The sequence below is a fragment of the Astyanax mexicanus genome, chromosome 19 (assembly GCF_023375975.1).
Source record: "Astyanax mexicanus isolate ESR-SI-001 chromosome 19, AstMex3_surface, whole genome shotgun sequence".
Classification (NCBI taxonomy): Eukaryota; Metazoa; Chordata; class Actinopteri; order Characiformes; family Acestrorhamphidae; genus Astyanax; species Astyanax mexicanus.
In genome coordinates, this window is record NC_064426.1 from 21879068 (window position 1) to 21889797 (window position 10730).

The following is a 10730-nucleotide window of genomic DNA, read 5'->3' on the forward strand; positions in this document are numbered from 1 at the left end:
CTATTGAACTTCACCGTAACTATAGTAAGCTAATTGCTTTAACTTACTTTATTAAATTTCTTGTTAAAAGTTGGTCTAACTAAATAATCTGTGCGCTGTAAGTTGAATTTACTTAAACAAGTTAAGTAATGGATAGTGAAAACTTAAGTTAGCATAACTTAAGTCATCAAGTTTTTAAAAGAAAAGGGAAAGTTGATTGACCTTTTTATTTTTTTGTTATACTGTACGACCAGATAAGTTGAGTTTACTTAACTTTTTTAAGGCAACCAGTTTGCTCAATTCTTTTAAGAAATGGGGAATGAAAATTTGAGTTAGCATAAATTAAACCATCAAATCAAAGATCTCAGTTCGAATGTAGATGTGTCCACAAATTAAGACACATCTCCAAAAAAGTTGAGTTATGTTTAAAAATATCCAATTTAATGTAAAACAGACTTAAATCTTTTGAGTTCAAACTACTTCTGGATTTACAGTGTGGGTGGATTTAACTGGCTTAGCTGTATCTCCGTTTTAGAGATTGTTTCCAAAAACAACATTTTCACATGGATAGGAGACCAAAAGACTGACAAAAACCTTACTTTAAAATATCTAGATACATGATTAATATCTAGATCCCCAACCCACAGCCCTCCAGCCCCCAGTCGGACTCCTGGAGCATGGTCTGTACTCACAAAACAGATATCACCTGGACATCAGTAGCAGCACGTGTGACGCAAAACCAGAAGAAATGCTGAAATTCAAGTTTATAGCTTCAGATGTTTCGTGCCAGTTCTGCTTAAACAGGTCCCACTGTTTGCATTGAAAAGCAAGCATTAAGTATGTCTTTTCCTCGTTTAACTATATAAATAACTGTATTCCATTTTCTGTGAAGATTCGTCTTTCCACTAAGACATGGCAGCTTCAGAAGAAGGTAAGACACTTTTTTCTGATCTAAATCATTACATTGTTTGGATTACATGTTACACTATAGCATCACAGGAATGGAAGACTTATATTACTCAAGTGAGACAGTAACTGAACTTTTACACAGTAAACTGTAAACACCACATTTATTGATTTTAATATTTATTACGAATAATTTCCCCATTCGAAATGAATGGGGAATTCCATTTTTGTTTAGTTTTTATTCTTTGACGAATGTGTAATAAATTTTGTCTTGTATTCATTTTTATTTGGTTTTCATCTCGTCATGAAAAATAGGTTGTCAACGAAGATTTTTCCTCATAGTTTTCATTAAAAGAATTAACACTGGTTAGCCGTTAGCATTAGCACTTAGGACACAGACTCACAGGGCTACACGAGGGCTAGTTTATTTACTACAAAGACCGTACAAAGCCAGGTCACACAACTGCTACTCATTCCATTCGTACATAGAGGAAAAGTACAGCATGGACTCCCATGTAGACATTTAGACATATAAAAAAGAGTTAACATCTCTTAAAGGCACAGCGTGGCTGTAACTGTTACAAACTGGTTTCGTGTCCCTGCATTAAATAGATAGATAGATAGATAGATAGATACTTTATTGATCCCGAAGGAAATTTAGCAGTCAGTGATACAGAGAATCGCCAATGAACTAGCCACGAGTAAAACATGAAAAAAAAGCTTTGGCTAATAAATAAAATGTCATTTTTTTTATTTTGCAGTCATCATGATCCCTGATTCAGATCAACAACAACACTGTACAAAAAGCAGAATTGGTAAGTCATTCCAGCTGGCATTTGAACGGTGAATAAACGTTGAATTAACGTTGATCAACATAGATGTTATGGTTGAGTAAACGTTGTTTTTGAAAAGTGAATCAACGTTGTTTCAACGTCATACATTCAACCTTTTATAAACCATAGCTCACTAAAATTAGAAACTCCTATGATTAACAAAGTGTTAACAATAAACTTACATTACTGTAGTAAATCTGAGCATAATGAAAGTTGCCCACCACTACCAATCTGATTCAGCATCTGATCTCAAAAACACTAAAACAGAAAAACTATTAGAACATCCAACCATTTTTAAAAATGATATGGTGATGAAATGTAAAAGACCGATTTAAAAGGCAGAAGGTTGAGACATTATGTTGATTCAACGTTAAAATTTCAACGCTGAAACAACAACAGACATTACTTTAGTCATATTTTAACCACATTTCAACGTTGAAGGTCGGTTGTGTGCCAGCAGTGTATGTTGATCACATGGGTCAGTATCAATATAACACTAAATATTAATACATTTTTCATTTTACTCTAAAAGTACACATTAATAAAAATATACACTATAAAAAGAACACTGTGACATGTATAGAAACTTGCAGGCAGCAATTACCTAGTAAGTTGCTGCAGTACAATTTACAGTATGTATATTCTACATTTAATCATAGTATTTATAAAAAAACATCATTTTTATTGTAGTAATAATCATGGTACTATTTATTATCACAGTAGTAGACTGCTGAATTTCTACCACAAAACATATATATATATAAGTTCCCGGTCCACCTTGTCATATTTGGTCAAAATGTCAAATTTTTCTCCCTGTCATTGTCCACCCTGTCATGCAGAATGAAAATAAAGTGATACATTTTGGACTAGGATACTATTTTTGTGCCACCTAAGGTCATACATATGAAATGTTTGCAAAGAAAATGATGAGATATGAGTGATTCCTTTTCAGTGGTTACTGTGGGGACACTCAGCAACAGGTATTACTCCATATACAATATATAAAACATATACTCTTTTCTGCAGGTCAGCGTTTGGTCAACAGTGCAGTTTTACTGGGACTCGTTGCAGGTCTGGGTGGAGGGGGACTCTTCGGTGTGGCGATCGATGATGCGATAGTCCGTGTTAAGAATACGCCGTTATTAAAAGCTCAGGAGGACAACTGGTATTCCACAGCAATACTACTGTCAACAGTGGGTTTAGTGATTGCCATGATTTCATCACACATTGGAATAAGACTGGGATACGCAGCGTATCATTTCCTGATCAGAATGAAAGGAGAGCACGCCAACGTTGTGGCCTTAGAGGGCGCCACACCCGTAGCATTTCTGGGAATCACTGCCAGTGCAGCTACAATGGGGGCCGCCTACAGCAAATGTATGCTGGAGTTCGGACTGTTTGAAACATTTCTGCTTTCGTTTGGATTATTTTTCATTTTGCCGACTTCTGTAAACTGTCTAGCTTTGATTCACAGTGATGAACATGCCATTTATTTTGCCGGTTCTTATGTGTTCATAATAATATATGGCATTGCTTTTTATTCTCTAATGTGGTCCCTTTTCTTGGGATTGGCTGGTGTGTATTTTCATTTCTTTGTCCTGGTTTTAGTTTTATATGCATATTATTATTGCGTACATGAGGAGTTTAAGCTGAAACATGTAATGGTTTCAACTGTTTATCCAATAGTATTGCTTTTATTTACCCTGCTGTTTTTTGTTGGTACTGCAATGGCATCACTGTCTGCAGCTGAAAAGGGACCAGCTGTTGGAGTTCTGGCCACACAGCTGTTGGAGGCTGCAGTGGGGCGCTTGGTGTATCTCCAGGCTGGTGGTGGGGGTGGTGCAGGGGCTTGGAAGGTGTTTTTGGGTGCATGGAGTGCGGGAAGTGCTGTTTTAGCGACCATTCAGAAGTCCACTGTAATGGTGAATACAGGGGCAAGGTTATGGGGTCTGATTGCTGTTTCTGGAGCAACTGGTGTGGTCCTCTCTTCAGTGGGGGAAATGGGTCAGAAATACGGAAAGGCGTGGAACCAGGAGTGGGGAGGAATGTTGGGCAGGGCAGCGGCGATAGTGGGAGCAGCAGTCGGAGCTTTTCTTACAGGAGGGACAAAAGATTTGACCTATGGAATTTTTAAGTCAGTGTGTGCAGCTATAATTCCCGGGATGCCGTTTGTGGAATACATACTTAATGTCTTTTATCGTGGCCTACAATATCTATTTACAAAAAATGTAAGGATTTTTCATCATTGCATTTTTCGCTTTAATAATCACATTTAAAATGAAATTAACTATAAATTTAAGCTCCACTAGGTAGGACTATAGTTGCAGAGTGTAATAAATGTTTCAGGCCGATTAGTTTCTTTTTCTCGTTTTCTGGCTTTCACAGACATAATCGGTCTCTTTCCAGCTTCTGCCAGAGTGTCTGTATGTTAGTTTGTAAAGAATGAACCAGTAGTCCTTGTAGAACTGTTAGAACTATAGGTCAGAAAGCAGGTCGCAGTTCTTGCGAGCGTTAGTCGCGGCCACCTTGGAAAACTTACAGAGTCTGATTTGAGCTCAGAGGAGCTTCGGCACAGACACGAGAGCACCGCTTTTCCTCCTATTACACCTCAATGGAGCGCTGCAGTGAGTTTCAAGCTGTAATTTCACTTCTTTAAAAAGATCAAAAATCAAGGAAATCCTACCTAGTTGGGCTTTAAAACGCATGGTGGTGTAGAGAAGTTTTTATGAAGCATGCTTTATTTTCAGAAATTCAGTTTCATTTTTGTTGTTTTAGGGCAACACTGTGCAGTAAGGCAACATCTGTTTAATAAAGTCTTTGCTGACAATGTAGTTAGATACTGTCCCCACATTGTTATTCAGAAAAGTTAACACAAGGTATTTATTTATTTTTTTATTAACAGGTGTCACAATACGTTTAAGTTTGCTGTTTTTTTTTGTTTTGATTTTTGTACTGTTATCTGTGCATTGTGCCATGATGTGTGAAACCAGAATTTAGTAAGTAATAAATAAATAAAGTAATACACATTTTATAAATAATTACATTTTGGTCTGGTTGGCTCAAAACAAATATGTATTTATTTATTTTTTTCTTCAGTAAAATAAAATGATATTGAACATGTACCTTATTTATCAGTACTGGCTAAAAAACAAAAGTATGAAGTAAATATGTCATCACATACAATTTTAAAGCAAAATAAAAAATATATTTCTATCTGTGGGGTGTACCTTGCTTGTCACTCTAATCCACTGCAGTTGTTTCATAAAGGAACATTAAATTTGATATTTTCAGTAGTGAATGAAAACATGTTCAGGACCATATTCACATTGATAGATTAGTACCTGTTTCTACATTATCCATACCTCTCCATTATGTGCCCATCACATATTTACATTCATAAATTAGTACCTTTTACATTAGTTATAGCTCCATATTATCCCTCCATACTGTTGTTTTGTTCTGTTATTTGTTTGTTGTTTGTTATTTCTCCTTAGGTTTATTTTTCTTAATGTAAGGACGTTTTTTTTCTTGCCACTGTGTCACCACAATAATTGGCATCTCTGTGGTGCTGCTCATAAGTGGTGTGGACCTGTTTTTCTCCATAAAGCTGCTTTGTGACAACTTCAGTTATAAAATGTGCTATATAAATAAAATTGAACTGAATTGAATTGAAATGGAAGACCACAGGCACAGTTCTATTTAGAACAGCCATAGTCAACCCAAAGACCAGCTCCAAAAACCTACAAAATCATCCTGCTGCAGATGGTGTCACTGTGCATCCATCAGCTATTCAGCACACTTTGCACAAGGAGACGCTGTATGGGAAAGTAATTCGGAAGAAGCCTTTTCTGAGCACACGCCACAAACAGAGTAGCTTAAGGTATGCTAAAGCACATTTTAACAAGCAATTTTGGAATTAGGTGCTGTGGACTGGTGAAACTAAAATTGAGTTATTTGAAGGGTGGTATGCATTACATAAAAAGAACACAGCATTCCAAGACAAACACAAAATTTGGTGGCAGTTCCATCATGTTGTGGGTCTGTGTGATCAGTGCAGGTACTGGGAATCATGTTAAAGTTGAGGGTCGCATGGATTCCAGTCAATATCAGCAGATTCTTGAGAACAATGTTCAAGAATCAGTGAGAAAGTTGAAGTTGTGCCGAGGCTGGATACTTTAACAAGACAACAACACTAAACACTGCTCACAATTTACTAAGACATTCATGCAGAGGAACAGAGGAAGCGTCTAATATTTACTCAGGTTATATTTGTCTGATATTAAAGTTTGTTTGAAAATTGGAGAAATATAAGTATGACCAAAAGCAGCGACATGTCCTCCATGTACCTTTTGAATAATTATTATTTTATATTCTTCTATTTTTCTTATATTTGCTCTGTTTTTTTTATTTTATACTTTTGTATTTGTGTATTAGCTGCTGTGGGAACACTCAAATTTAACCAGATAAAAAGAGGAGTGATCTTCACTCCTCTTGCTTATCTTATCTTTCTTAAAGTTACTATCCTAGCCCTGTACAGTTTGTATAGTTCTGTTGGAAAACAGTTTGTCATTGTGTGACAAGATCTTGGTAATCTGATACCAAGTGTGATACTTTATTTAATTAAATTTATGCAAGTAGATCATTAAAATGATCTTCCACCTGATACTTCTTGGCTCTCTCTGCCAGTTTTCTGCAATAGAGTGAGATATTCACTGGCTATTTTTAATTTGTGGTGGCAAAAGTGAACCTAGTTACATGCATACCTGTAGGTACTGTTTTGTATACATTGAATCCACATATTGAACACCAACTTACCCAGAACTCTAGCCAGCTCTAACTCAGAGACCAACCCCTCCCCTGTCCCCAATCTAACCCCACGGGTGTTCTCTGTTCTCGAGAATAGATATCATCTGAACATCAGTAGCAGCAGTGTTCCGCAAAACCATGAGAGAAGCTGAAATTCAGGTTTAGAGCTTCTAGAGTTCTGTCTTGCACTATAGTTTAACTAACTGTTTGCACAGACAGGTCAATATTAGGTATGTCTTTTCCTCTAACAGAACTAGAATAGATTCTGTTTTCGGTGAAGACTCATCTCTACACTAAGACATGACATCTTTAGAAGAAGGTAAGAAAACATTACTTACTTTTTTAAATCTTTTTGAAAGTTTGTAATGGTGCACTTATGTAAATTTGAATATATATATAAAAAAATGTTTTTATATAAACAGTTAAACTAACTGTTTCCTTTCTGCTGTATATATCATAAAATAGTGTAGAAAAGATGGACAGGGCTTTCAATACACAATTTAAACGTTCTCTGCGTCTTCATCAGGGCGTTCTATAATTTGTAAATTGTGAATTGTATAATTGTATGTAGAATTTCACTCTAATGCTATATTGACTTGAAATAGGGACAACTTAATTATAGCCAAAATGCTGCAAACTGCACTAGATAACTCTGGTGATGTCACTCAGTCACACTGCTTTTAATCAAAACATTAACCAATTTTGATGCTGCTGAGTGCCTGCACTGACTCTATTGTTTTTGCGTGTATTTTACCATGATTGTATATGGAGGCTCATGTATGTGAACATGTATTTAACAGAAAGTACATCTCAAGCCTTAGCTAACGCTAACACTACAGCAGTCAGTAGTATCCTTTAAATTAAGTGCTAAACTGCTCAGCGCTGTGTCCCTACATTAGAATCAGTGTAATAGGTGAACACCAATAAATTAGCTGTCAGTAAAACATGGAGGAAAGTTTGTGTATTAAATAAAATGGCTAGTTTTGTTTTGCAGTCATCTTGATCCCTGATTCTCATCATCAACATCCTACAAAAAGCAAAACTGGTAAGTCAAGTTTAACACATCAATATAACACATCAATATAACATGTCTTTAGTGTCTACAGCATACTTGTTTAACTTTCATACAAACACTGTACTAATATATTTTTGAAGAGTATTTAGGATTAAGATTTACTCTGTTTTATACAGTTCCTTGATGTGTGTGTGTGTGGAGGAGGGTAGATTTGTTTTTCTAATATATAGTACCAGACAAAAGTTTGGACACACCTTCTCATTTAGTGTTTTTCTTTATTTCTTTATTCATTTGATTTTCTACATTGTACATTGATACTCAAAAAATTTAAACAATCAAGGAACACATATGGAATTACATATTAAATACAAATGTGTTTGGCTTCCACAATTTAGCACCTCCAGGAACTCCTGTATAACTTGAATGTCTTTAATATTAAATTTATAATGCAAAAAATCATACAAATAAGGAAAACACATTAAATAAGAAGATTTGTCAACATTTTGACAGGTGCTGTATGTATATATATATATATATATGGAATAAATTAAGAAAACACTCCAGTTTCTGAATCAGTTTCTACGGACAACAATAAAATATTGTCATTTAGAGAATGTATTTGCAGAAAATGAGAAATGGCTGAAATATTAAAAAAGATTCAGAGCTTTCAGACCTCAAATAATGCAAAGAAAACAATTTCATATTCATAAAGATTTAAGAGTTCAAGAAAGTATTGGAAGTGGTGGAATAACCCTGGTTTTAAACACAGATTTCAATTTCTCATCCACCAGTCTTACACACTGCTTTTGGATAACTTTATTTAACTTTACTCCTGGTGCAAAACATCAGTCAGTTCAACTTGGTTTGATGGCTTGTGATCATCCATCTTCCTCTTGATTATATTCCAGAGTTTTTTTATTTGGTAAACTCAAAGAAATGTATCATTCTCGTGGTCTCGTGTTTATATGCTTTTACCGCATCAAGTTTGGCCAAAACATTAACCATTAATTCACTCATTTTACAGTTGATGTTTCAGAAGTTTTTAGTGGTTTTTAAGCATTTCTTAGCTTCCGGTAAAATACAGTATCCAGCAAAAATCCTTACACTTCTGCAAAACTCTCCCTTGTCTCTCACTGTTTCAATTTCTTTTTTGATGAATGGACCAATAGAAATTGTCCAAAATAAACACATGTATAATGACTTCCATTAAAAAGGTTAAAAAGGTACAGTAGCTGTTCTGGAGATATTGGGCAGCGATGATACACTTGAAAAAAAAAATACTCTTCTCTTTTCTGCAGGTCAGTGTTTGGTCATCAGTGCAGTTTTACTGGGACTCATTGCAGGTCTGTTTGCAGGAGGACTCTTTGGTGTGATGATTGATGAAACAACATTCCGTATAAAAAAACTGACTCCATTAAAAGACGTGGAGGACAACTGGTATTCCACAGCAATACTAATGTCAACCTTGGGTTTAGTGGCTGTCATGATTTCATCACACATTGCAATGGTAGTGGGATACGGAATGTATCGCTTCCTGATCAACAAGGAAGGACAGCGGGCCAAGGCTAATGTCTTAAAACACTCAGCACCCGTAGCATTTATGGGAATCACTGTCTCTGGAGCTACAGTGGGGGCCTCCTACAGCAAATGTATGCTGGAGTTGGGACTGTTTGAAACATTTCTGCTTTCGTTTGGATTTCTTTTCATTTTGCCGACTTTCGTAAACTGTCTAGCTTTGATTCACAGTGATGAACATGCCATTTATTTTGCCGGTTCTTATGTGTTCATAATAATATATGGCATTGCTTTTTATTCCCTAATGTGGTCCCTTTTCTTAGGATTGGCTGGTGTGTTCTTTCATTTCTTTGTCCTGGTTTTAGTTTTATATGCATATTATTATTGCGTACATGAGGAGTTTAAGCTGAAACATGTAATGGTTTCAACTGTTTATCCAATAGTATTGCTTTTATTTACTATGCTTTTGTTTGTTGGAACTGGAATAGTGACAATGTCTGCAGCTGAAAAGGGGCCAGTTATTGGATTTCTGGCCACACATCTGATGGAAGCTGCACTGGGGCACTTGGTGTATCTCCAGGCTGGTGGTGGGGGTGGTGCAGGGGCTTGGAAGGCATGTGTAGGTGCATGGGCTGCAGGAGGTGCTACTTTAGCAATTATACAGAATTCCACTGTAATGTTAAATATAGGTGCAAGATTATGGGGTGTGATTGGGGTTTCTGGAGCAACTGGTGTGGCCCTCTCTTCAGTGGGGGAACTGGGGGAGAGATACGGAAAGGTGTCAAACCAGCAGTGGGGAGGAATGTTGGGCAGGGCAGCAGCAATAGTGGGAGCAGCAGCTGGAGCTTTTCTTACAGGAGGGACACGAGATTTAAGCTATGGATTTTTTAAATCAGTGTGTGCAGTTATAATTCCAGGCATGCCGTTTGTAGAATACATACTTAATGTCTTCTATCGTGGCCTACAATATCCATGTCTAAAAAATGTAAGGATGTTCCATCATTGCATTTTTTGCTCTAATAATTACATTTAAAATTGAATGAAGTGTAAATAAAAATGTTAATATGTGAATGATGGTGTAATGAAACCTTTTGTCTGACATTTGTTCACTTTTCTTTTTAGTTGCATTATACAACAAGTCTTTGCTGACAATGTATTTAGATCCCATAATATTACGCTTCTTTTAACACGTTATATTAGAATAATAAAAAAGATTTTGTTCTGTGAAAGTTATATTATGCATTATTAGGCTTTAGTTTTATCAATAAAATGTCTTAGAATGATCAATAAATAAGATTATATACAGTTATATTGATCATTTGTATTGTTGTAATTAATTAAACAGACTTAATGTATTTTTATTTTGCTCTTTAATATATTAACATGCATACCAGTAAATAATACAAATAATAGTGCAGTTAAGTCACACATTAACTTAGCATTTAAGTGCTACCCTAATCATACATTTACCTCCATTAAACTTTTCTAATAATAAGTGTCTCTTCGTGCTACTTTAGTCATGCATTTACCTGGGCAGTGCACAGAAATATAATTTTAGAATTTTAAGAGCAATTTACATCAGGAGAAGAGTTTTAGAATTTTAGTAGAATCTCACTTGAGCTACTTTAATAATACTTTGACCTCAGCGACGCAGTTTCAGTCATACATTTGCCACA

The 10730-nt window shown here is 35.7% G+C and overlaps 2 protein-coding genes across 2 annotated transcripts; both read left to right on the forward strand.

Moving 5' to 3' along the window:
- Window positions 1–624: 624 nt before the first annotated feature.
- LOC111194175 (uncharacterized) lies at window positions 625–4744 on the forward strand. Its single transcript, XM_022677659.2, has 3 exons — window positions 625–910; window positions 1647–1700; window positions 2745–4744. Exons 1-3 carry the CDS (start codon window positions 892–894, stop codon window positions 3992–3994), a joined length of 1323 nt encoding a protein of 440 aa, XP_022533380.2. The 5' UTR covers window positions 625–891; the 3' UTR covers window positions 3995–4744.
- A 1847-nt stretch (window positions 4745–6591) lies between these two features.
- Window positions 6592–10190, forward strand: LOC111194187 (uncharacterized). The gene is made up of 3 exons (XM_022677662.2): window positions 6592–6843; window positions 7519–7569; window positions 8838–10190. Exons 1-3 carry the CDS (start codon window positions 6825–6827, stop codon window positions 10085–10087), a joined length of 1320 nt encoding a protein of 439 aa, XP_022533383.2. The 5' UTR covers window positions 6592–6824; the 3' UTR covers window positions 10088–10190.
- Window positions 10191–10730: the final 540 nt, after the last annotated feature.